This window comes from Felis catus, chromosome B1 (genome assembly GCF_018350175.1).
Source record: "Felis catus isolate Fca126 chromosome B1, F.catus_Fca126_mat1.0, whole genome shotgun sequence".
NCBI classification, from domain to species: Eukaryota; Metazoa; Chordata; class Mammalia; order Carnivora; family Felidae; genus Felis; species Felis catus.
The window spans coordinates 171551854-171579735 of record NC_058371.1 but is presented as its reverse complement, the minus strand read 5'-3'; the positions used below and the strand labels follow the sequence as shown (position 1 = coordinate 171579735).

Sequence of the window (27882 nt, the reverse complement as noted above, 5' to 3'; positions counted from 1 at the left end):
TCAGAGTATTTAATTAAAAGGGTCATTGTGAAGATTCTTAGTTAATAAATATAAGTAGCTTAAAGCAATTCCTGACTCCAACTATGTAATAATTGTTAGATGTCATTAATATTACTATTGTCATTATCATTATTTTAGAGAGAAATTCTGGTAGCACATAGAAATCTCCCTCCCCACAGGGGAAGAAATTTCACTTATGTTTAGGCAGATGAATTGCTTTGAGACTTCCATACTTAAACAATGTCGATGAAATATCCATTTAAAAACATCAATTTTGGTGCTTTTTGAAGTTATAAATCTGTAAATCCCCATGAAAGTAATTTTATATGTATTTGAGTAGTTAAAGCTTGTTTTCTACTGAGAATGTAAGACAAATGAATTTTAACTGGTCCAATTCCTGTTGTAACAGAATTTAAGCAGAATGGTGGTAAGTCCTATCTCTCTGTGATTACGGGGAGAGGAAACCACAGCCAAGGAGGAGTTGCTCGCATCAAACCAGCCGTCATTAAATACCTCACAAGCCATAGCTTCAGGTGAGTAGAGATTTCTGTTATTCATAATGGCAATGTCCATATACAGATAATAAACACTAATAGTATGCTCAAATGAGTTATTAGAATAGTTAACTAAATTTAACCATCTGATATTAGCCACAAATTCATGCTTAAATTATAACTTTTCCTGCTGGTCTTAATGATATTCAGAAAACCAGAAATGAAGGAAAAATACATTTTGTTTTTGAAGTAATCATCTGACAAAACTGTTTCATAAATTTAAAATCTAACAGAAAGTAATATGATTGTGTTTCTTTGATAATGTATTATTCAAGATAATTAGATTATGTGTATCATCGTCTAAGGTTGCTAATTATTTATTTGAAAGGATATACCTATTTGTGGATTTTGGAAGGAATTTCTGCTGAAATGTGGTTATAATGGATTTGTTTAAACTTTAGCAGAAATACTCCAGTCAGTATGAATTTATACATCTTCATAAATTAAATGCCATTAATAATCTTAGCTGTGACAAACATGAAATGAACTTTTTATTAAGTGATTATTATTCAGTAACAGAAAATGACAAGAGAAGTCTAAGAAGAAAGATCTGTTGATGGATAGATTCACTGAGGATGTATACCATTAGGTACCTACCTCCCCCTAGTTCTAGTTTTAGTTAGTGTGGCATATTTTGTTTATGCCATGTAATAAAATGTTGTTTGGCTACATTATAGAAAATAGTAGCATTAATTCTGATCACAAAAACGGAAGACGTTTTAGAGTTACTGTTACAAAAGGAGTAGTTGGACTGGAGCATTATCATGTTGGGATTAATGATCTATTGTAGAGACTAGTGTTTTTTAAATTTCACACTGAGGGACTTGGAAGCATTTCATGGCCTGATGAATCAGACTTATGTTAGAGATTTCTTTTTAGTACTGACTTAATGCATAGAAATAATGTAACACAGACATCATCTTATCCTTCACATACCATGCTGTTCTTCATGAAAGTTGAGTTCAGGCTTGAGATTTTTGAAAAATCTTAAATATTAGGAGTTATCCCTCTAGCTTTAGGATTGTTTATTTTTACAACGGATTAAAAGTACATAAGCATAGATATCAGTCCTGGATACTGACTTAATAATAAAGGAGAGTACTTTGATAGTAACTATTTCATTTAGCGTAGATATTTGGAATTGATTACATGATATATTCCTTAACCAGTTTGAAATTTTTACCTAAAATAACTGTTTTCTCATTTCTATAGGTTCTCTGAAATTAAACCAGGGTGCTTGAAAGTCATGCTAAAGTAAAATAAACGTCCTTGACTTAGAAGTGTGAAGGTTTGTAGGTTAGTTTTATTTACAGTAATTTAGTCAATTTTACTGTACACATGTATTTTATTAGAAATGTCCAATTATAACAAAAACATTATAATGATGTTTTTCAGAATTCAAGAGAAGTTTAATTTTTTACTGAATCAAATGCCAAATACGTTGTCTGTTAAAAATACTGAAGAGAATTTTTATTGATTATAAAGTGTCCAAGAAAATTATCAGCTGTGGTTTTAAAGTTTGAAGTGCTCTGATTCTTTTTCAGAGAGAAAATGTTACCTTTGTGTTAATTGTTGTTAACATTTAGTAAAATCCAAAAGGCATCTTTGAGAGGCATTTAAAGAGCTTTGAGACCTGGTACATGCCCATCAAAGGCTTGTATTGAAAGAAGGAGAAGTAGTGGTGGTAGTAATGAAAGAAAGGAAATGTAACCAAAGCACTTGAATGCTTTTTGATATCAAAGCTAAATACAAAAAATCATTTCATTTTGCCATATCCTGCAGGAAGAAAGACATGCTGTTTGTACTTTCTTCTGTTTTGTATATGATCTTGATCTCTTACCTTTTGTTCGTTTGTTCTGTATGTGTGCATTTTCTAGGAGGAAAGTTGGAGCCTGAGATTATATTGCAGTTTTATACCTTCTTTAGGCAGTAAAGTTTTTAGAGAAGATGAAATGGTTAGATATCTACAAGTATCAGTGTCTTAATAGAACTGCTTCTAGAGCTGTCTGTGTAAGTCGTATTTAAGACAGTACTAAAGAGCTATATTTTATATTTGAGTCATATAATTTCTAAACAGTAGTGGGTCAAGAGCCTATTAACTTAAATGTAGGAGACATTTTTGATATAATCTTTAAAGGAATCCTTACAATTTAAAAGTTTTTTACCTTTGTTTTTTAAAAAAGAGCCAACTTTCTGAAAGGAAACTTTCATTGACTTTGTTTTGTGTGAGCTAAAAAGTCCTGTTAGTATGTCAACTATAAAATGTAAATTTCATTTATACACGTTTAATGTGGTAAAGTGTAGTTTTTCAGTATAAAACAATGGCTTAAATAAATTTGTCTTTGGATATGGAGAATATTTCCAACATATGTAATTTAACAAACAGTTGTGTTGGATTTTGATAAGATTAAACATCATTTGGATCAGGAATTATAGGGTTGAACTATTACTGAAAGAATCCTGAACTACAGAATGGTTTCTCAAAAGAACAGACATTTTAATGAAAATAAAACTCAAAAACACATTTTTGCATATCATGAAAGCATGCTTTTAAAAGAAGACCTGTATCATTACATTTATTTCCACGAAAATAAAATGTTTATTATTTAGAAATGATTAGTGAGTGGTATTGAAATATTTTCTCATGGTTGTAATAATTTGTTTAAAAAAGAAAAAATGCCACCAGTTTAGCATATGTTTTTTGTAATGTCTAGAGGAGTTGTATACATTAAAAATAAAGCAATTCTTTTCAAGAACTTACTATAAAACTACAACTGTTAATGAAGTAAAATGTTTTTATGTATAAATTAATATGATTTAAGAAATGTGAATAATAGTACTAAAACCTGGGGTTACTTGAGGGTGTGCAGCTGCATACTCATTTTCCATGATTTTATATTTCCTCACCCAGTTTAAAAAAGCATTGCTTTTGAGCACTTCAGCTAGATTTATTTCAGCATTATTGTAATTATGATTAGTGTGGGAGCAGTCAAAAAGAACAAGGGATGAAGTGTTTTGTGGGCAGAAAACAAATGAAAGAAGCTATGTTTTCTGCTGTATCAACCTTAATGTTAGGCTTTATTTTGGTAAATCTAAGGTATTTTTTCTTCGTCATATCATTCATAAGTATATAGGCAAATTTTGAGCATGATATGTGCTTTTATGAAGTTGTTTTAATCCTAAACTGCCTCCCACCTCACTGTCTAGCATAGTTTAAACAACACATAATTATGAAAGAAAAATTTTATAGTTTCTCCTTTCTTGTTTTGCCCATTTCTAAATCCTATATGCCAAAGGTAAACATAGTTTGGGGATTATCAAATTTTTCTCTTGCTCTTTTCCAAGCCCTGTGTGTCAAAAGTAAGGAGAGTGTGTGGATTATCAACATCTTCAGGTATTGGTATATTAGTGCTAATACAGGTCTAATTAGAATGGCTCTTTGCAAATGTATTAATATTTTAAAAGTACAACACTTCTGTAGTTTGGAAGGTTTTAGTAACTGTTCTGTCTTTTCACTAGTCTCTCATCTGTGTCTACCAGGAGAAAAAAGAGAACTAATGTGGAAACTACAGGGAACGAGGGGTTAGACTTAGGAAACTCTTCAACAGTATTTTCAATTCATCCACTTCCTTACTTCAACATGAGTTATGGAAGCATGTTGTCTTAGGTTTATTGGCTGTTCATATAACTCATATTATTTTCAAGTTGAGGTTTTTTTCAATTTATTAATGTTTCCATACTATTTGCAATTCTATGGCCTTTATGCGGCATATTATGTAGTAGAAAATCTGACTTATACTTTAAAGTGTCTTGTTTATTCAATACATTTTGAGAAGAAAGGTTCTGTTGGGTTGTTTCCAGTCCTTATTTCAGTCTTTTTCTTTTTAAATTCAAGTGTTTTGTGTGCTTAGAAAGCGGACATATGTAATAGCGAGATTGGTTATTTCTGAGCTGGAAATCGGAAACTTTGAGACTCAGGAAATTGCTCTGACAATGTTTTAACTGCTCTCAATTTAAGAAAATGACAAAATGTATAAAAAAGACACAAAAATAATGTGTGCTGTTTTTTCCAAGTGCTTTCCTAAGTGCTTTTCCATTGTGCAATGAGGTGAAGTTTGATAATTTTCTGTGTAGTGGTTAAATATTGCTTATTTTTATTTACATGGTAAAGAAAACAAATTTAAATGTTTGTGTGGCCAAAAAGAAGTGTCATTTAAAAGGTTAAGTGAATTTATGTAGAATGTATGTTAATGGTGCTTATTTTTAAAATGTAATTCAAGTTTACAGTATTATTAAAGCCTCTTTATAGAATTTGGTAGAGAAACAAGGCCGGAAGACATGTACATCCCGAAGAGCCTTTTATAACTTAACATTATAGAATGACAAATTTTATTATTTTCCTTAAAGTTGAGCAGTTGATTTTTATGGTCCAAATGGTGAACCTGTTATTAACAAATGATTGATTTAACCATGAAACTTCTCATTAAAATATAATATTGCAGCTATCAGTTGGAGAATATATTATAAAATTTTCAGACAGTATATCAGAAATGAGATGTTTTTATTTGTACTATGAAGAAAATGTAATTTTGCTGTTAACTCTGTACTTTTTTATTGAAAATGTTTTATAACTTTGCTTTTAAAATTTCTTATGAAACCATTTGCAGATTACATACTTAATTTAATAAAATACTTTAGCCACAGTCCACTGTGAGGAAATCCTTCATTTGATGTGGTAGGGTTAGTGGTTTAAATATTAAAATATATCTTTATGTGTAACTTTGTAATTTCAAGGGAAAGAAAAGGGTCATAAAATTTTTATTTCTGTACCACAGCTTTTATTCTTTGCTATAGCAAATAGTGGTCCACTTTTGAACCAGATAAATTATCTTTTTGATGGTAAAATTAAGAATAGTGGCTCTAAAGAACTCAAGTAATACTTTAATTAATATTAAAGACCTTTGAACTTTATTCAGCCCACAGCAGAATAATTCACTCAGTTAAGCATCGACTTAAAATTTTTTATTTAACAAATATTAGTTAAGCACTTGTCACTGGGGATACAATCTGAGACAGAGCTTCTCTCTACAGGTGTCTTATAATTCTCATCAACTCTCTGTGCATAGTTATTTATGCTATGAAGCACTTCCATGTATATTTTAAGACTCAAGAGAATCTTACTACATAGTTGTCTTACAGAGGCTTAGAGAAGCCAACTCATTTGCTAGTTAGTGGCAGAGGTAAGACTGCAACCTAGGTTCTCTAACTCCTACTATAGAACAACTACTTTTTTCATACAAGTAAGAATAATTACTTAAAAATAATATTCCATTACCGCCAAATAAGAGAGAGATATGTGGCTCTACTGTATAAGTCTATGAAAAACTGCCACTTACAAATCTGCCTTCCTCCTATATCTAAAGGAAGCTGGTATCATGGGTTTTCCAGTGACAAAAATAAAAGTTTATTTCTCTCTTAATGTAATACAGACTCAAGGTCTGATGGGTGTGCTCATTTCCATGAATTTTTTGGAGATCTAGGATCCTTTAATTTTTAGCTTACCACCCTTATCATAACCAAGCTGTGGCCTTCATTTCCTAAACCAGCGTGGGTAGCTAGAGCTCTAATAATCAAACCTGCATTCTGTTGGGAGCCAGGACAAAGAAGAAAGGAGCAATGGGCAAGTGCCAGCAATTTTTTTTTTTTTTTTATAATAGATATTTGGAAGTTGCCATTCAACACTTCCACTTATATCTTATTGGCTGGAACTTAGTCATGTGGTCACATCTAGCTGCAAGAGATGCTGGAAAATTATCTTTATTTCAGTGTACTATATGTTCAACTACAACATGGACATTCTCTTGGAGGAAAGAGCATGTATATTAGGGGAATTAATAGCAGTTTCTGCCACATTTTTCATCACTGAATGTAAATAATGTGAAAATTAGTTCTTGATGCATTCTGTCAACATATCTTTGTTGATGATTACTCTGTGCTAGGAATAATAAAAAGGAAATCACAGTTGTATGCATTTTAACCTAAGTATTCAAATGATACCACTAACCAACATGGCTGATCAGGGTGGTGGTTGCTGAAGGTTGGGGTGGTTGTAGCAAAATTTAAAATGAGACAAAAACAAAGTTTGCTACATCGATTGACTCTTATTTTGTGATGATTTCTTTGTAGCATGTGATCCTGTTGGATAGCATTTTACCCACAGCTGATTTTTCAGAATTGGAGTCCATCCTCTCAAACTCTGCCACTGCTTTATCAATGAATTTTTTTTTTTTGATAGTGTAAATCGTTTGTTGTCATTTCAACAGTCTTCACAGCTTCTTCACCAGGAGTAGTTTCCATGTAAAGAAACCACTTTCTGTGCTCGTCTGTAAGAAGCAATTTCTCATCTGTGAAAGTTTTGTGAGATTGCAGCAATTCAGTCACATCTTCAGGTTCCACTTCTAATTCTAGTTCTCTTGTATTTCATCCACATCTGCGGTTACTTCTTCCACTGAAGTCTTGAGTTCCTCCACATCATCCGTGAGGGTTGGAATTACCTCCCAACTCCTGTTAACATTGATATTTTGACCTCTGCTCATGAATCAGGAATGTTCTTAATGGCATTGAGAATGGTGACTCCTTTCCAGAAGGCTTTCATATCCGTCAGAGCAATTACTATCTATGGCAGCTATAGCCTTATGAAATACATTTTTTTAAATAATAAGACTTGAAAGTCAAAATGACTCCTTGATCCATGGGTTGCAGAATGGATGTTGTGTGAGCAGACATGAAAACAACAATAATCTTGTATATCTCCATCAGAACTCTTGGGTGACAAGGTATTGTTGATGAGTAGTCATATTTTGAAAGGAATCTTTTATTTTCGGAGCAGGTCAGTAAACCATGTTATAAGAGCTGTGCTGTCATTCTGGCTTTGTTCCTTGTATAGAGCATAGGGAGAATAGATTTAGCATAATTGTTAAGGACTCTAGGGTTTTTGGAATGGTAAATGAGCCTCCTCTTAAAGACACCAGCTACATTAGCAGTTAGAAGGCTGTTTCATCTATATCAAAAATCTGTTTAGTGTAGCCACCTTTGTTACTGATCTCAACTGGATCTTCTGGATAATTTGCTACAACTTCTCCAACATCAGCCCGTGCTGCTTCACCTTGCACTTTGATGTTACGGTGGTGGCTTCTTTCCCTAAACCTCACGAGCCAGTCTCTGCCACCTCCATACTTTTATTCTGCAGCTTCCTCACCTCTCTCAGCTTTAACAGTGGTGAAGAGATTTGGGATCTTGTTCTGGATTGGGCTTTGGCTTAAGGGAATTATGTGGTTGGTTTGATCTATCTGGACCACTGAAACTTTCTCTGTGTCAGCAATAAGGCTGTTTCACTATCTTATTCATATGTTCACTGAAGTAGCACTTTTAATTTCCTTCAACAACTTTTCCTTTGCATTCACAATGTGGCTAACTGTCACAAGAGGTCTAACTTTCGGCCTTTCTTGGCTTTCGACAGGTCTTCCTCACTAAATCTAATCATTTTTAGTTTTTGATTTAAGGTGACATATGTGACTCTTTCTTTCACTTAAACACTTAGAGGCCATTGTAGGGTTATTAATTGGCCTAATTTTGATATTATGTCTCAGAATAGAGAGGCCCAAGGAGAGGGAAAGAGAGAGGGGAGCAGCCAGTGGGGACAGTCAGAACACATATAACATTTACCAAGCACAGTCTGTGCCCCCCCCAACCAAACAATTACAATAGTAACATCAAAGATCACTGATCACAGACCACCATAACAAGTATAATAATAATAATGCAAAACTTGAAATATTAGAAGAATTGCCAAAATGCGACAGATACGAAATGAACAAATGCTGTTGGAAAAATGGCACCAATAGACTTGCCTGATGCAGAGTTGGCACAAACCTTCATTTTGTAAAAAATACAATCTGTGAAGTGCAATAAAACAAAATGCAATGAAATGAGGTATGCCTTGTAGTTGTCTATCTGCCTGAATGCACAATATAATGCTTTGGGGTTTTTTTTTGGTAGCTTCTATATCCCAGAAAAGGATCTAGTATATAGAATTGGGTACTCAAAAATCAGTGGAATCAAAACCAGTTCAACCTACATCTGATCAAGCCTGTAGACCTAACAACCAACTTATATGAATTACAGAGAACAGAGGAATATGCCAACACCATGGGATGTAACCACCAAATACAGACTGTGGGATGCTCTTACAACACAGTTTCTTCAAGTAAATTGCCAAGGAAAACAAAAACACAGATGGAAAGGGAACCTATACTATTAAGACGGAAGAGGCATATCAACCAATTTGTGGACTTTATTTGTTCAGCCAAAAACTAAGTTTTTTTTTTTATGACAGTAACACGACGATCGGCAATGTGAACCCTGGACACTTAATTATATTAAAAGATTTATTTATTTACTTATTTATTGGATGATGATATTGTGGTCATATTAGGAAAACCCAGTTTCTCCCCCTCCTACCTTTTTCTCTCTTGTATAGAGAAAAACCCAATGCTTCCTCCTGTGTGTTTCTTTTCCGTGTCTCTTTATAATTCACACAAAACACCTTTCTGGTCACCAAACATTGGAGTTTTTTCCCCATACCAAGCAATTCTCTGACACAAGTTGGGTGTCTACAGTTCAATTAATTCTTACACTATCTACCCAGAGATAACATCAAATTCTACAAATTAAGGGTTCAGTCCGACAAGACTGTCTCCCCCACTTCAGGTGCTAGTCACAGGTAGTAGGTCCCTAGGTTACCCTCAACTTCTGTCCGACTTGGCTATTAATCGGGGGTCCCCATAACCTCCTCACAGTTTTATAAATTTGCTAAAGTGGCTTACAGAATTCAGGGTAACAGTTCCTTATGTTTACTAGTTTATTAAAGGATATGATAAAGGAGACAGATGAACAGCCAGATGAAGAGATACATAAGGCGAGTTCTGGAAGGGTCCTGAGTGTAGGAGCTTCTGTCCCCATGGAGTTGGGGTGCATCACCCTCCTTGTTTGAATGTATTCATCTACCTGAAAGCTCTCCAATATTGGAATTTTGTGGAGACTTTCTCATGTAAGCATGATCAGTTATTAACTCCCGTTTCCACCCCCTCTCCTGTCTCTAAGGATGAGGGCTGGGACTGAAAATTCCAAACTTCTGATCATGGTTTGGTCTTTCTGGTGACCGACCCCCATCCAGGATCCTACCCCAGAGTCACCTCAGTAGAATAAATGTTCCTAGGGCTCTTATCACTCAGAAATAGGGGTTTTAGGAGCCCTATGTAGGGAATGGAGTCAGAGACAAGTATTAGAACAAGAGATGCTCCTAGTGTTTTTATCACTTAAAATATTAAAAGGGTTTCAGGAGCTCTGTGCCAGGAACTGGGGGCAGAGACCAATATGTTTTCTATTATCTCAGTGATTATATTTTTTATGTTGAAATACATAAAATGATATGATATCTAGGACTTACTTGAAAATAAGATGAAGTGGGTGGAAGGTACTTAGGAGATTGGCCTAAGTTGGTTAATGTTGAAGTTGGGAGTTTATTAGTCGGCGGTTCTACTTTTAACATATATTTAAAACTCAATAATAAAAAGTATTTTATTTATTTTAGTTATCTTTTAATGTTTATTTTTGAGAGACTGTGTGGGTCTGTGAGTGGGGGAGGGGCAGAGAGAGAGGGGGACAGAGGATCTGAAGCAGGAGAGCCTGATGCAGGGCTTGAACTCACGAACTGTGAGTTCATGACCTGAGCCAAAGTTCGACGCTTAACCAACTGAGCCACCCAGGTGCCCCAATAAAAAGTTTTTAAAAAGTTGGTAGAAGAGCTAGAGAAATGAATTCTAGACTTGGCTTAGGGAATGGCTTCCAGAACACTGTGCAATTAACTGCCTGCCACGTCTGCTGTAATTGAAAGGCCACCATGGCACCAGTACCACCACTCTCAGCATACTCAGAGCTGGTGGCTACACACCAGAAAACTTGCTGAAAACCCTGACCTCACCGTAACCTGACTTTTTATCAGAATGAGACGTAGCAGTGGATAGATGCCTTACTTCTTACTTACTTCTGCCTCCCACATTTCATGAGTATATCTAATTGCTGCAAATTATTTTGTATCCAGATTTTACCTGCCAAAGGGGTCTAGGAAATGTAGTTCTAGACTTCCCAGTCTCTACAGCACAAAAAGCCTCATTAGAAGAAACTGGAGCCAGAGGATCAATTATCAAACGTCCATATTTACAACGCTGATGGTACTTGTCAAATCAGGCACTAGAAATAAAATGGGTTGATACAGTTATCACGAAACCCTTGTATGTCAACTGGGGTAAGTGTATGCCAGGGGTTACCACAGGTTCAGGATAAACATAGCCTATTTTCAGGAGCATTGATTGTATTCAATGACAAATTATGCACATTATTATTTAATGTACCTTATTTGTATATTATTAAAACAAAATGGATAAATTGTGGATAAGAATGGGAAATTTTGCCTTCATTTTTAAGGTAAAACAGTAGGGTCAAGGAGATGAACCTTTATGCTTTTTACTTCCTTTCCTCAGGGTAATGGCTTTCAAACTTTACATAAGAATCATCCACAAAGGGCTCAGTGAAAATACAGATTTCTGCCTTGCTTTAAACTTACTAAATCAATTTCAGAAGGTAGGGCCCCATATTTTCAATAAATACTCCAATGGTTCTAATGCAGGTGGGCCACACCTTAAGAAATGCTACTCTGGGGGCGCCTGGGTGGCTCAGTAGGTTGAGCGTCCGACTTCGGCTCAGGTCATGATCTCGCGGTCCGTGGGTTCAAGCCCCGCGTCGGGCTCTGTGCTGACAGCTCAGAGCCTGGAGCCTGTTTCAGATTCTGTGTCTCCCTCTTTCTCTGACCCTCCCCTGTTCATGCTCTGTCTCTCTCTGTCTCAAAAATAAATAAATGTTAAAAATAAAATTAAAAAAAAAAAAGAAATGTTACTCTGGCAGGATAACCCGTCACAAAAATTTTATTCTTTTTTGGCTACTCTAATGTTCCTTGGTTTCTATCCCAACCCTGTTTTGCAGGTCCTCAACTGTAATCAACTCTGCCAGGGACACAGAAAGAAACCTGCACATTTTTTAGTTTACATGCAGCAACTTAGGTGATCCTCATCAAAATCCATCAAGGGACATTGAGGCACTATATATATATATATATATATATATATATATATATATATATATATATATATATATAATGACATGATGGAACCAGGATTCAAATCAAGGCAATCAGGCTCCAAAGCCTGTGCATTTAATGATGCTTATTAGCTCTCAGCAATGGTCAGACTTAAAATTTATCAAGGAGAAAACCAAGATACATTTTACCTGGTCTGTCACAGTAAACTAATGAACTTTACTGCCCTCACTGGCAGTCTCTTCAAGGCCCTTTAAGCCTTCACTAATTATCTCCTCAAAGTTCTTCCAGCTTCTGTCCACTGCCAAGTTACAAAGCTACTCTTGCATTAAAACTTTTTGTTATAGCAGAACCCCTCTTTGGTACCAGAATCTGTATTAAGCACCTATTGATATGTAAAAAAATCATTTCAAAATTTTGTGGCTTAAAACAACAAAAATGATTATTCTCAGTTTCCTAGGATTCTTGGAGTGGCCTAGCTGGGGTCATTCTGGGCTGAAGTCTCTCACGAGGTTGCAGCCGAGATGTGCCTCGGGGCATCTGTCTGTTGAAGGCTTGACTGGGCCTGAGAAACTCACTTCCATGGTGATGGCTCATTCACATGGCTTGTAAATTGGTTCTGGTTGTTGGCTATCTTCAGTTTCTCCCTGTGTGGGTTTCTCCATAGGCTGCTTGAGTGTCCTTACAACATGGCAGCTTTCTCCAGAGTGGGCAACCCAGGAGAGCAAAACAAACTGCAATACCTTTTATGACCTAGTGTTGCAAATCTCACACCACTATGTTTGCCAAATTCTATTTGTTAGAACCCAGTTGCTAAGTGCAGTCTACATTCAAGGGTAGGGGGATTAGTTCTACTTTTTGAGGGAAAGAATATTAAAGAATTTGTGGATGTCTTTAAAAATCATCATGTCTCTCTTGTGCCAGGCACCACTAGGTACTTAGCGAATGTATCCAATATAATCTTTATAACCACCCTGTGGAGTAGGTATTATTGCCCAAATGACAGAGGTTGTTGGCCTATGCAACACATATTCTTATTATCATGCTTTTTTTTTGTTTAGCTATCCAGTGGCAATGTGCTTAGGAAAGCTTGCCTCCTCTCTAGCCCCAGAAAGTGAATTATGATTGGTCAAAAAGGCAGTCATGGTAATCCCATTTCCCTTTGCCAATGATTGGCTAAAGGGTGGATATATGACCAAGACAAAGGAACCTAAGGAGAATTCTAGAAAGATTCTAGAAAGATTTTCTTCACTAATACAGCAAGGCACATGGGAGGAAGTGCACTCTTCTTCAGCAAGACTTGGTGTCTGTATGTGATGCCTGGAATTGCAGTCACTGATGTTGCAACATGAAGAAATACACGTAAGGCCCAAGTCAATGTGCTAAGGATACTGGAGCAGAAAGAGGAAAGAATCTTTGTTCTTGATGACATCGTTGAGTCACTGAATTAACCCTGGAACTGATTTTTAACCATCTTATTAAAGGACAGTAAGCTACTTTTAATCGGATTTTCTGTTACAGCTGCAAGTGTCCTAATGGATATACCCCTTTCTATGGATAAGGAAACAGATGTTCAGAGAGATTACGTTGCCTGCCCAAACTTTCCCAGCTAATAAATAGCAGAGCCAGGTTTTAGATCGAGAACTGCACATCCTAAACAGCTGGTACTTATTTATTGTATCAAGTGATTTTTCTCCAACAATTTTCAGAAGGGAGGAGAAACAGAGACACCAGTTGGGTTATGCAAGGTTAGTGATTGTCAAACAGGTATGGCAGGGAGTCAGTGTGGAAAAGAAGGGAGAAGGAATTTAGGGTGCTGTATGTATAAAGTTGAAATGATTGATTGTGAGGTACAGACTGGGTAAGGAGTCAAGTGGAATCTAGAGGGGCTGATAGATTGAGGAAATGGAGATGAATAGTGAAGGTATCATGGAGGTAAAAGAATCAGAAAGTGCTGGGGAGAGGGAAGGTGGAAGGAGGTTATAGAAAGGGAAAGAATACCAGAGTTCAAGATATTAGGGTGTGGGGGCGCCTGGGTGGCTCAGTCGGTTGAGCGTCCGACTTTGGCTCAGGTCATGATCTCATGGTCTGTGAGTTCGAGCCCTGCGTCAGGCTCTGTGCTGACAGCTCAGAGCCTGGAACCTGTTTCAGATTCTGTGTCTCCCTCTCTCCCTGACCCTCCCCCATTCATGCTGTCTCTCCCTGTCTCAAAAATAAAAATATAACATTAAAAAAAATTTAAAAAAAAGATATTAGGGTGTGGATATTTGTTCCTAACAGTTTGATTTGTGGCTGAGCATGGAGATGATGATTATCAGAGTGGAGAAGGTCACAGAAGTGATATCAAATTTCCGGATCATCTATTTTATGTACATACTAGGACAGGAAGGTGACAGGCAATGAAGTGGAAGGGAAGATTGAAAGCCATCTGCCTAAAGTATGGATGGATTAAAACATGTTTTCTTTATTTGCATGGTCCCCATCCTTCACACTGATAGGATCTGACTCAACACAGCTCCACTTCGAGGAAAGATTTATAAGGATTATTTTGCTTTAATCTACTGTTTTGCACATATTGGAGGGATGAGATGGATGGGGTCATCAGGAGGAGCTGAGAGGATTATGGGAAATGAATACTTTCCCAGGTCTTTCTGAAACAATTTGCAGTAGGATTTCATTGTTTTGTTTGAAGCCACTTCTTTCCTGATCATTTACCCATCTGGATATATAAAAACCAATGAAATATACTTTAAAAGTTATCCACTATTTTTGATGATCTTGGCTTGTATATCTCTGTTTGTATAAACAATTGAGAATTGATGGCCCTTGCCTGAATCTCTTTGCTAAGATTCTGAAATGGATGGGGTTGTGTAGTAGGAAGCTCTCACTGTCTTTTTAGGATCTGGGCTAAGTGTTTCTTTTCATTGTTCAGTCTTTTCTTAGGTAAAATTAATTTCTTCCTTTCAAAAATTTGGCTACTTAGGATTCCTATTTTTAAAGTAACATTAATTTTTTCTGGCATTCATGAAATGAAACTATTAGCTAGAATTTCTGAATATAGTTTCTCTTGTGGCCTTTTTACTTTTTGGTTCTTGTCCTTGGAGTCATGTTAAAAATTTTTATTGTAAGCTAATCACATCTTTTTAGGAAGTAGGCAGGATATAAATAAATCAGTCTATATATTTAAGGGGAAAAGAAGTAAGGTGCAAAAGTGTATTTACATTTTTGTGTTTTTCAAAAAGGATATATATAGTGGTGCCTGGCTGGCTCAGTCAGTGGAGCATGTGACTCTTGATCTCAGGGTCCTGAGTTTAAGCCTCACATTGGATGTAGAGCTTACTTAAAAAACAGTAAAAAAAATTTTTTTTAAAGATACATGTAGATACATCTACCTATATACTATACATCTCTTTCTAAACACACACACACACAAACACACATACATACTTGAAGGCAAACCCACACATAAAATGAACAGAATAGATTTTGGGCCTCAAATGACAGCCTCAGAGGGTACCGTGCTCATAAGACAGTGAAAGTAATTTTAATATTTGTATTCTTCAAAAAACTTCTATGAAACACTTGTATTTTATACAACATAAATTATATAAAACATAACTTTCACAAACATCTCTTTAAGTCTGCATTTCCACAGTCTTTCTGTCTCCCACCCTCTCATATCCTATAGATACCCCAAAGCCTCTGTTTCCCCCTTTTACCAAAATCCTCTCTCATCTTTGCCAGTGCTAGGCCTCATCTACCACCTCTCTACCTTTCTTTCCATTTCTTTTTTCTTTTTTTTCTCCCTGTAGTGAGTAAGCCTGCGCTTTTTGGATGTAAATCTCCAACTTCTTTGCTTCTTCATTTATAAGTCCCCCAATCCTATTTATCCCATCTGTGTAATGAGGCAATGGGAGGTGGGAAGGCATCAGGGTGCAAATGTCAAAATTTTTTTCTGGTAGGTAGGAGGATGGAAAGAAGTTATGGATACTTCCAGAGCAATAATTTTTGTCCCTGTTATACATGAAGAATTTCTGAAAGGTTTTGTGAGAAAGTGTGAAGAGCAGGTTACCTTAGGGGTGGGCCTGGGGAGTCAGAGATAGGAGAGGGAGATTTTACTTTCATTACCTGAACAAATTAAAAAAAAAAAAAAACCTGTGTATATATTGCTTTTTAAATATTTTTCAGGGGCGCCTGGGTGGCTCAGTCGGCTGAGCGTCCGACTTTGGCTCAGGTCATGATCTTGCAGTTCGTGGGTTCGAGCCCAGTGTCGGGCTCTGTGCTGACAGCTCAGAGCCTGGAGCCTGCTTCGGATTCTGTGTCTCCCTCTCTCTGTGCCCCTCCCCTGCTCACGCTCTGTTTCTCCCTCTCTCTCAAAAATAAATAGACATAAAATATTTTTTAAAATAGGCATAATTCAATTAATAGATGCACATTTTAAAATACAGTACAAAAAGCCAAGCTTGATAGAGTGGATTATCTAGTGTGCAAATGATATGCATATTATTATATTTCACTTTAGGTTGCATTCTAGTACCAGATGTTATAATCAGATAGTTTAGCCGATGTCGATGATGATCCAGTATTATTAGGAAAGGCATTAATATACCTTTCAAATTCTTAAATGGTTTCTTTAGCTGCTGGAAGAAAGAGGGCAAATCTAGAGATCTAATAGGAGTTCCAGAGTAAATGACAAGGGAAAAACAAAATTTAATAGATGCAAATTTTCCTGAGCTGAATGAAGACTTGTTTTTGCCATTGAAAGTGCCAAGGGCACACACTTAAACATATTCTTTGAAAAAAAATTTTTTTTAATTTAAAAAAAAATATTTTTAAAGAGAGCATGAGCAGGCAAGGGGCAGAGAGGGAGAGGGACACCCAGAATCCAAAGCAGGCTCCAGGCTTGAGCTGTCAACACAAACTGTGAGATCATGACCTGAGCCGAAGTCGGATGTTTAACCCACTGAGCCACCCAGGTGCCCCACACTTAAACATATTCTGACAGAATTCCTGATTCCCACAGTTGAAGAGAAAAATCTTGTAAGTTTCTAGACAGAAAGAAGAAATTATGTACAAAGGGAAAAGAGTCAGACTAGCATCAGACCGTGGAATAATGTCTATCCCTATTAAGAGAAAAGGAATGTAACCCAAGAGGTAGGTATCTTTCCAGCCTAGCACCATTCACCTGCCAAGGGGAAAGGAACGCAGAAATGTAATGATTCCAAGAATATATCACTCAACCCCCATCCAAGGAAACTGTGAAAAAAGAGCTGTAACTAAACAACAAATTAATGAGAATAGAGATCCCAAGAAAGAGAAGGTGAAGTAGAGAGGAAAAAGTGGTGAGTGAACACTGAGCCTTGCAATATACATGGATAATAATGGAATGACTGGGACTATGTATTATATGTGTTAAATAAAGACTCTTAAGATAAATGGGACTCCACTAATAAAAGCCTGGAAGCAAAAGTTGTAAAAATTTTCACCAAAACCCAAAAGGTAAGGTTGGGAGAAGGAGAGTGGAAAGCAAAAGCATTATAGAAGTATTATCTTACTAAAGTGGAGGGAAAGTATCCAGAGATAGACTGACATGATGGGGAAATTGTATCTTTTCAGAGAATAAAAAGGAAGATAACTACTAATGGAATAGGAAAGTATGATATCATTTTGAAATTAATAAGGGGAAAAAGAATAAATTATAGCTTTTTAAAAATTTTTAAATTTTTTTATTGTTTATTTTTGAGAGAGAGAGAGTGCAAATGGGGGAGAGGCAGAGGGAGAGGGAAACACACAATCTGAAGCAGGCTCCAGGCTCTGAGCTGTCAACACAGAGCCCGACGCGGACCGTGAGATCCCACAAACCGTGGGATCATGACCTGAGATGAAGTCGGATGCTTAACTGACTGAAGCATCCAGGTGCCCCAATGAATTATAACTTGATCATACTAGTAAATATAAACTAAGGCAATAGGGAAATTTATAGTTCAATAGCATAGTTATTATAGTTCAATAGTAAGCAAAAGCAAGAGAGAAGGAATGAAATCAAGAATGTCAGAGATTATATTAAATGCAAATGAGCTCAGTTTTCGTATCAAAAGACAGAGACTGTCATATTAGATTAAAAGCAAACCTAGCTATATGTTGTCCATAGGGAACACTTAACATAATAAAGAAATGTTCTAAAATATAGAAATTGGAAAAGGAATACCACACAAATGCAAGTAAATAAAACTAGGAGAGGCAATATTAACACCAGACGGGTGGAACTATTAATGAACAGGAAGAACATTTCCTATGAAGGACATAACATATGAAGATATGCATCAAACAACATAATTGCTAAATATATGTAAACCAAAATATTAGTAAAGATAATTTCATAAAAATGAAATTAGAGTGGATTTGTACTATACTGTTTTCAGAAGTAGATCTAGTAGACAAAAAATTAAGAAATATACAAAGGCATATAATCAACACATGTAACTTTAGTAAATATATAGAGAATCTTACATTCTTTAAACAAAGATTAATATGTATTTCCAAATGGCCATTGACTTCTTACAAAACCAATCATAAACTTTTACACACACACACACAAAATTTAAAAGTAGAGACTTCTACAGGTGACATTATCTGATGAAATTAGAAGAAAATTAATGAAATTAGAAACAAATTTTTAAAAGATAATTTAACCAATTATTTGAAACTTAAAACTACCCTCTGAAATAATTTCTTGATCAAATTAGAAACTAAAATTGAAATTGTAAGCTCTTTAAAGCAAAAGAAGGAAAACCCAGCATAACCAAACCTACAAGACCCATGAAAGCTGTAAGCAAAGATGAAAAATATAAGAACCCGTGTTCATCTTAATAAATTAGAAAAATAACCATAAAAGACAGTAGAAGAGAAAATTAATAAAAAACAAAGTCTTATATTAACGAAATGTAGAAAATAGTAGCAAAAATAAATGAATCAAGAGACCCCCCGCCTCCAAATAAACCCCTTATGAACCAGAGGGTAAAAAAATTGTAAAAATCAAAATACGTGGCAATTCTACTCTACAATTCTCAAGATATATATTCAAGGATAGTTATTGTAGTAATGCTTGTAGTAGGAAAAATTGGAAACAAAGTGAATACCTTTGCAAATGTAATGATAAAACAAGCAGCATTATAGCCATGCTGTAAAACACTATACAGCTACTAGAAAGGATAAGTCAATTCTGTTCCAGTAATCTATTGTAACAAAGTTTCCCCCAAACTTACTGACGTAAAACAAGAATTTTATTATGCTCATGGATTCTGTGGGTCAGGGATTTGGATGAGGCAGAGTAGAGAGAAACCATGGGGATGGTTTGTCCAATCTCCGTGGTGTCTGAGGCCTCATGTGGAAAGCAGAAGTGTGCTTCATGGAAGAGATCTGGAATTATCTGGAGGCTCATTCACTTACATGTATGGCAGTCTGGCTTGTTGGCTGAGACCTTAACTAGAGCCGTCTACTAGAACATGGGCTCCCAGTGTAACCTGGGCGTCCTCATAACATGGTAGCTGAGAGAGGGAGGGAGGAAGAGGAGGAGGAGTGAGCAAGAAGGAAGAGGAGGAAAAGAGAAAGGGGAAGAAGAAGGGAGAGGGGGAGAGGGAGGAGAAGAAGAAAGAGATAGAAATAGGTTAAAGCTATATCATCTTTACTAACCAAGTCTTAGAAGTCAGATAGCATCACTTCTGCCACATTCTATTTGTCAAGATAGTCACAGGCTCACCAAAGTTCAAGAGGAGGGAAATAGACTCCATATTTTTATTTTATTTTATTTTTTATTTTTTTGACTCCACATTTTTGTGGGAGAGTGGCCATGTTCTGGAACAGCATGTGGGACAGTGTGTATTGTTGTGGCTATTTTTGGAAAGTACAATTTGCCACAGATCTATACCAGTTAACTTCAAGAGCATTCCATGATGTACTGTTGTTAAACAAACAATAAACTCAGTGTATATATATGTGTATACACACACACACACACACACACTAGATATAATTAATGAAATAATAAATGTTATATATACATTAATTAATTAATGAGTGCCCTCTGAAATTCTGGGTGACTGTCTTCCTTTTAATACTTTATAGATGGATTCTCTCCATAATGGTAGCAGTAATTCAGGATGGAGTATAATATATTTGAGAATCCTATTTACCACTAGAGGTCAGAAATTAGCCCATGAATCCTTTACAACTTATCAAGAGCGCACTGGTAGTTAATGCTTTAAGCATTTTTCATTTGGTTCATACTTCTGAGGAGATTCAGAATACTAACCAGATACATTTGAGGTTTAAAGGGAACTCCTGTATCTTTTTCATACCAAATTTTAATAACTGGATTTCTTGGAGTCTTTAATCCACCCTCAATCATAACCTTAAATTATTAATTAATTAATTAACTTATTTATTTATTTTTGCCTACTTACTCACTGAACACACATACCATGCCAACATAAGTGTTCACTGTGGTAATATATTTAAAGATCACAAATAAAACAGAAAATGAACCAGGTGGACTTCCAGTAAGGATACGAACATGAGCTCAGCAGACCTCATCTGTTTTTGTGCTCCATAGGAAATTTTTTTTTAAAACGTTTGCTTATTTTTGAGAGAGAGAGAGACAGACAGAGCGTGAGTGGGGGAGGGACAGAGAGGGAGACCCAGAATCAGAAGCAGGCTCCAGGCTCTGAGCTGTCAGCACAGAGCCCAATGTGGGGCTCAAACTCACGAATCGCGAGATCATGACCTGAGCCAAAGTTGGATGCTTACCTGACTGAGCCGTCCAGGTGCCCCTGGAAATTGCTGACTATATATATTTTTTCAGCTGTATCTTTTTGACCAGATGCTACCAAATGAGATAATTTCCTGTTCAATAGCTATACCAAGTTATGCATTAACTTAAGTGATTGAGTTAATGTGTCATGAGCCATATAAAACAGTACATCTGATTTAAAGTATCCTCATTTTGTTCAGTGATGTCTTTTCTACTTTAGTTCCTCTTTGGTGTATTGGAAAGTGATTGAAACTAGGGAACAAGTGATATAAAATATATTTTTCACATGTTTACAGTTGAGAGGTTTAAATATTTTTTGGTATTTGAGAATTCAGGTTTAATATTTCAGAAAAGCAGATTGGCATATTTTATTTGGTGGTGTCGAACTTAATGATTTTACCAGATATGTGGGGGGTTGAGAGAGGCATTTAGGTCTGTTTAGCCTATCTTGCTGGGTTGCGTATTTAAAGGACTGGGCTTCTCCTTTTCTCAGGCTGTCTTTTGCCCTTGGCAAAAGCCCTTCAAAGTGAAGTGCCAGGACATGCTATCATATTGTTTGCTGTTGGACTAACCCTGCTGCCAGGAACGAGACAGGAAAACAGGAGCCAAGCTCAAGGAGAAGGCTGCCAATCTCCTTGGAAGGAGGAGAGTGCCATCTTGTACGTTACCTATTGTTGCTGTGATTGGTGTCTCTGATACCTTTGCTCCCAGGGATGATGCTGAGTGATAGTCCTCATGCAACATGGCCGGAGAAGCTGTTCAAGGCTGTCTGATGACATTTAGGTTTAGCTTTGGATTATCTGTTAGGTGGGTATTATGGGTTGAACTGTATCCTTTCAAAATTCATATGTTTAAGACCTAATTCCTAGTACCTCAGAATGTGATCTTACTTGGAGATACCATCTTTACAGAGGGAATGGATTCTAACCTAATACACTGGTGTCCTTATCAAAAAGGGAAATTTGGACACAGAGCTGTGCATAGAGGGAAGACAATGTGAAGAGACTCAGGATGAAGATACCATCCACAAGCTAAGAGGAGAGGGGCCTGGAACAGATCCCTCTCTCACAGCCTGCGGAAGGAAACAACCCTAGATACCTTCTTTGATCTCAGGACTTCTAGCCTCCAGAATGGAGACAATAAATTACTGTTGTTTAAACCACTCAGTCTGGGGGCGCCTGGGTGGCTCAGTCGGCTAAGTGTCCAACCCACAGTTCATGGGTTCGAGTCCCGCGTCAGGCTCTGTGCTGACAGCTCAGAATCTGGAGCCTGCTTTGGATTCTGTGTCTCCCTCTCTGCCCCTACCCCGCTCATTCTCTCTCTCTCTCTCTGTCAAAATAAATAAATGTTAAAAAATATTTTTTCTAAACCACCCAGTCTGTGGTACTTTGTTAGAGCAGCCCTAGTAAATCAATACAGTGGGTATAAATCAGTTCACTCAGCTATGTGTGTTTAAATCTGTGAGTGTCATTTCATGTACCCTTCCCAACAGCATGTATTATCATATATTATAACCACCCAATATCCAGCACAAGGTCTAACCATGTAGTATTAATGTTTGTTGACTGAGTGAATGATTATATCAAATCTATGATGTTCCAAAGCTGAGAACTTTTTAGTCATTTTGCAAAAGCACCACCCAGTATTCCCTGTAGAGGTATCTCAGAGTACGTCCAGGTGACGCCTCCTTGATGTTGCCTATTTGCTCCCCTAGTCTCCCCCTACCCCAGAATAAAGGAGGGACCCCACCTATATCTAGTTCTACTTTCACCATCAGTAGAGGCTTCTCTTCCAGTCAGGCCAACTTCCCTTATCTCAGAGGGGCTGGTTTAGGAAACGTGTCTGTGTTTCCATCTCAGTAAATTGCTCAGATCCTGGATGTGAACAAACCTTCATCCAAAGTTGCAAAAGGCAATTGGCTACCTTAATCCCATGGACTTTCTGGAAGGTACACCATGATGTCAAGGAGCCCTGCTTTTTATATAGTTGTATGAGGACTCAGATGTGACTTCTCCCATGTTAGGGACTATGGGGATATACCCCCTGCCGTCAAGGACTTGCAGAATAGCAGGAAAGACGATAGGACACACAATTGCTATAGTATGAGGCAGCATTTATGATGAGTACTACATTAGAGATATGGGGGAAAAGGCTACCAGGAAGCAGAGGAAGCTTATTTTCGCTGGGACAGCCAGGAAAGAGGAAACTCCTAAACAGAGTTTTGACAGAGGCAGATGGAGGGAGACCTGTTCTGTGCAAGGAGACCATGCACAGATTCAAATCCTCAGAGTAGTGGTCAGGATATTCCTAACACCTTCCCTTGTAAAGTGAGCCTGAAAAGCTGACGTTCAGTGAGAATACACGGTGTGAGTGAACCAGTTAGCTACAGGCATCCTGTGTTCTCATTGCGTGGAGCCTCGGCCAGACTCTCAATAAATATTTTGAATATCACCAGTGCTGGTAAACCAATACTTCCTTTTCTCTGAGTTAGAACTTTCTCCTCCCCTCCCCATCTTCCTTATTTCTTTTCTTTCTGCAGAACTGATTATAAGATATAGAAGGTACATATTTGAAGTTCTTACCTATAAACCTTTCTTGATTTGTTTCTGATTATAAATGCAATAATGTTTGTGAGAAAAATAGTGAAAACACAAAAATGTTTATAAAGAGAAAAGAATTTTAAAGTTCTCCATTAATCCCATTCAAAACAAAAATCTCCTAGCATTTTGGTGTCTTCCTGTCCAAACTTTTTGCTACATATATACATTAAACATATAAATAGTTGGAATCATATTTTATATATATTTTTGTATCCTGAACTTTGCAATGAAAGTTAAACCATGTGTCTTTTCTCATGTTATTGAAAATATTAGTTGCAATAGTTATAAACATACTCCATAATGTGGATTACTATAATGTAATTTATTTTCCTGTCGTCTTACATTCACGTTGGTCAGTTTTCACCACTGATACTGTGATGAACATCTGTCCTCATTTCTAATTATTTCCAAACTAGATTCCTAGATTCCTTTTCATCTTTTGTTATCTCCCCTCTTCTTTGATTAGATCCTTGTTTATGATTCAAGGAGCAGAGTATATAATTTCAACAAAATAACTCCCGAGGTGATTCTGTCAGGCATACCCCTGTCTCCCCCAACTTTGGTTAAGAACTGCAGGATTGGGGTGACTGGGTGGCTCAGTCGGTTAAGCATTCGACCTCAGCTCAGGTCGTGATCTCACCATTTGTGGGTTAGAGCCCTGCATCAGGCTCAGTGCTGACAGCTCAGAGCCTGAAGCCTGCTTCAGATTCTGTATCTCCCTCTCTCTCTGCCTCCCCTCCACCTCTCAAAAATAAATAAACATTAAAAAAGAAGAAGATGAAGAAGAAGAAGAAGAAGAAGAAGCAGAAGAAGAAGGAGGAGGAGGAGGAGGAGGAGGTGGAGGAGGAGGAGGAGGAGATCTGCAGGATTAAGGCAATGAGGTCACTCTGTGGCAAGTGGGAGAAAATGTGAGAAGGGTGGAACCATGACAGAGGCCCAAATAATTGTGACATATCTTTTTTTCACTGAGTTAACTTTTAATCATCTAAGCTCCCAGTGTTTGCATGTAGAATTCACAAAGCAACCAACTTTATTCTTCTGCCTTCCACAAGTTTCCTCCAGTTTCTAATCTGGAGGGGAGAGAGAAGCCCGGGGCAGTATCTGGCTGAAGCTCAACTTTGAAAACAGAATTTGCACAGTATTTTGAATGTGGGTTGATGATGAAGATAGATGATGATCTTCGTGCGATAGAAGGTGATCTGGTATCATGCAGAGGGAAGGAAGGGAAGGAAAGAGGTGACTTGGCTTGGCTTTTTAAGACTTCTTGCTCAACAAGAGCACAGGTCAGTGTGAGGATATGTGACTTTTTAATATCAGACAAATTATCTCATTGCCTGTGATCAGAGTCCCCGTTTGTAGGGCTTAGGACTTAGGCTCTTGTTGAGGCTGCTCCCGGTTCTAATGTTCTACCATTTTCTCGGCACTCATGTGGCACACAGGCCTTTTTTGAGAGAGCAATTCTATTTTTATAAGTCATTTGTAGCCTAGATGTCTCCTGGATCACTCTGTACTTTGAAATTCAAATAAAGTTGCTATCACCAAGTGCTTTTATTACGAAATGAGAGCAACTGAAAAGAAAAAGACTGAGCATTTCACTTGAGCAACCAGAAAACAAACAACAGAGTAAATCAAAGAAAGTAACAGGGGGATGAATTGCTTGCTCAGAAATGAGTACTGAAATTCAAAAGTAGTCTTTACCTTTCTGTTGCCTGCATCATTACAAATGAAATAGACAAAAATCAGAAATAAATACAAATATAACAAGAGTTGGTCAGTAAAACCAAAAGCTGTTCCTTCAGCTATATGTAAATATCATGGAGAAGACTCTTGTAGACTCATTAAGAAAACACCATTCATGGGGCGCCTGGGTGGCGCAGTCGGTTAAGCGTGCGACTTCAGCCAGGTCAGGATCTCGCGGTCCGTGAGTTCGAGCCCCGCGTCGGGCTCTGGGCTGATGGCTCGGAGCCTGGAGCCTGTTTCCGATTCTGTGTCTCCCTCTCTCTCTGCCCCTCCCCCGTTCATGCTCTGTCTCTCTCTGTCCCAAAAAAAATTAATAAAAAAAACGTTGGAAAAAAAAAAAAACCACCATTCAGCTTTAGGCACAAAAAAGGTACTCACAGATATGGAAGAGATTCAAGAAGTATAATAATAACTAGCGGTACTTGGGCAACATGTGCCTTTCTGGAGATTCCAGTGATTATTAACAAAATGTGGGCACACTTTATCGTCGCGAAAACAACGAACAATCTTCGTCTTCCAGCCACAATGCTGACAGGACAATGATCAGGCTCTCTAAACAACAACATAAAGTTGCCCAAGACTAAACAAAGCTTTTGAAAGATCTGAACACAAGGCAGTCCCTGAGACTTACTAAATGTATAGTAGGTTCAATGTATAGGAAATGAGTTTCCTTTGAATGTGAACGGCACATTTGTGTCAGAAAGGATGAGACATGTTTGTGCAGCTGCTGTTTGAGAGCCCTGTCAGGGGAAGACTCACAGATGAAACATAATTACTACCTTATGTTCTCCCATTTCCTTATAGCTTGTTGAGTTTTGCAGCTGGTACTTCTATTTAATTTGCTCTGTGGCACCCTGTCCTTCTTATTTGCAGCCTTCAGTTTTCTGTCTTCAGGTGCTGAGTTTCATTTTTCTGGCAGGTGGCAGAAAGGTTAAGGCCATTATTGGGATTGGATGCATTTCTTGAGTGTTTACTTGTGGGCTATTTCAGATATTAAAACACTTTGGAAACCTACTGTCATTAAGACACAGCAAAATAACTGTAGCTAATGGTTATTGAAACTTTCTGTGTTGCAAGGAGTATTCTGAACACCTAGTATGTACTAACTCATTTAATCCTCCCACCTGCCTTCTGGGGAATAGATATTATTCTTATCCCCATTTAATATTTGAGGAAACCAAGGCACTTAGAAGTTAAATAGCTTTCCCGAAGCTATACAGCATAATTAAGATGTAAACGCAGGCAGTTTGGTGCTAGAGATTGTACTCTAAATTATTACATCATTGCCATATAATTTTGATAGAATGATAGCTTGGAAAATATTGTTTACACTTTGGAGTGGCAAAATCTAAGTAATTTCCAAAATTAAAATCTTGTGCATGGCAAAAGACAACATAGATGAAATTAAAAGACAAATGACAGACCAAGAGATACTTTTGTTAAATATATAAGACCAATTATTGATAACTTTAACATATAAACATTTTTCTAAATAAGTATGAAAAAAATAAATAAATAATTTAATAGAAAAAACAGGCACAAGATATAAATCTGCATTTCAGGGAAACAATACAGATGACCAGTAAATATGTGAAAAGATGTTAAATCTCACTAAATAACATGATAGCACTTTTCAGCTGGCAAAAAGGAAAAAGACTTATAACACCTAGTGTGTACAGGCAAATAGGCACTCATACATCACTTGGAGACTTCTCCGGAATGCAATGTGGTAAGAGCTACCACAATAAAAAATATATCTACTCTGAAACTTTGCGAAGTCTCTTCCTGTCATTCCAGAAATATTTAATTGCTAATGCACAATTGCATTCAAGTGTTACATTGGTTTACACAAGTATAAATACCACTTTGCAGTACCAAATTGGTATTTGCAATATCAAAAAAGTGAATTTGCATCAATATGGACTAAAATAATTATGGTACTTCCATATGATAGAATACTATGCTGTTTCTTAAAGGACAAAGTTAATTTACTTGTAAAGATGTCCCAGACACATTGATTGGTTAAAACACAAATAAGTTGCAAAACAATATGTCTAGCATGACTCTATTTCTGGTATAAAGAAAAATGATATGCAATATATATATATATATATATATATATATATATATATATATAACATAAAACATGCTAATATATGTACCATATTGCTTCTAAAAGTTGTTCCATATTGAGAAATACAGCATTTCTGCCTACTTTTCTGGGGATTTGAGGAAGCTTTTGCTTATTATAAGCTCTGTTTTCAGCTTCCACTGAATGTACAGCCTTTTGGAGTTTCATTTCGGCTGTTTTTTTACTCTGCCTTGACCCTTTCCCCTTGATTTTTTAAAAAACCTGCTCATGCCAGGCTATTGTGTATATTAGATTTTTACTGAGAATTTAGTAACATCAGGGAATTACATTGCAGCAGAGTACAATAGGTGAATTAATATTTAATATTAATTATCTTTATTCTTAAAACTTGTTTGGTCAAATCTTAGCCCCCATCTCCTCCCCAAATAATCATTGGTGGCTGTGGCTTCTCACCATATTGCTAGCACCTTCTCTCTTCAACCTTTCTGTTTTCCTTTGCATGCCAGCCCCAAACTCCCAACTTTCTGCTCATTTCTTCTGGATAGCAATTCAGTGATATTATTGTCATCCCTCTTCTTTTTTTAAAATTTTTTTTTTATCAATGTTTTTTATTTATTTTTGGGACAGAGAGAGACAGAGCATGAACGGGGGAGGGGCAGAGAGAGAGGGAGACACAGAATCGGAAACAGGCTCCAGGCTCCGAGCCATCAGCCCAGAGCCTGACTCGGGGCTCGAACTCCCGGACTGCGAGATCGTGACCTGGCTGAAGTCGGACGCTTAACCGACTGCGCCACCCAGGCGCCCCTGTCATCCCTCTTCTAAAAACATTTTTGCCAGTAGCTTATCTCATAAATTAATATGTCAATTAGCATTAG

The 27882-nt window shown here is 36.9% G+C and overlaps 1 protein-coding gene across 11 annotated transcripts in view; it reads left to right on the top strand.

The window, feature by feature from the left end:
• Positions 1–9016, top strand: part of N4BP2 (NEDD4 binding protein 2) — an 86386-nt gene extending 77370 nt beyond the window's left edge. For 6 of the 11 annotated variants that reach the window (XM_019829617.3, XM_019829622.3, XM_045056447.1 and 3 more), the window contains 2 exons: positions 410–533; positions 8739–9016. In XM_019829617.3, coding sequence (XP_019685176.2) covers positions 410–533; positions 8739–8874 — 260 coding nt within the window. In that variant the 3' untranslated portion in view covers positions 8875–9016. Of the gene's footprint in view, positions 1–409; positions 534–1766; positions 8548–8738 lie in introns of those variants that run through there. The other 5 variants (XM_023253187.2, XM_023253186.2, XM_045056449.1 and 2 more) reach the window with 5 other exon arrangements.
• Positions 9017–27882: the final 18866 nt, after the last annotated feature.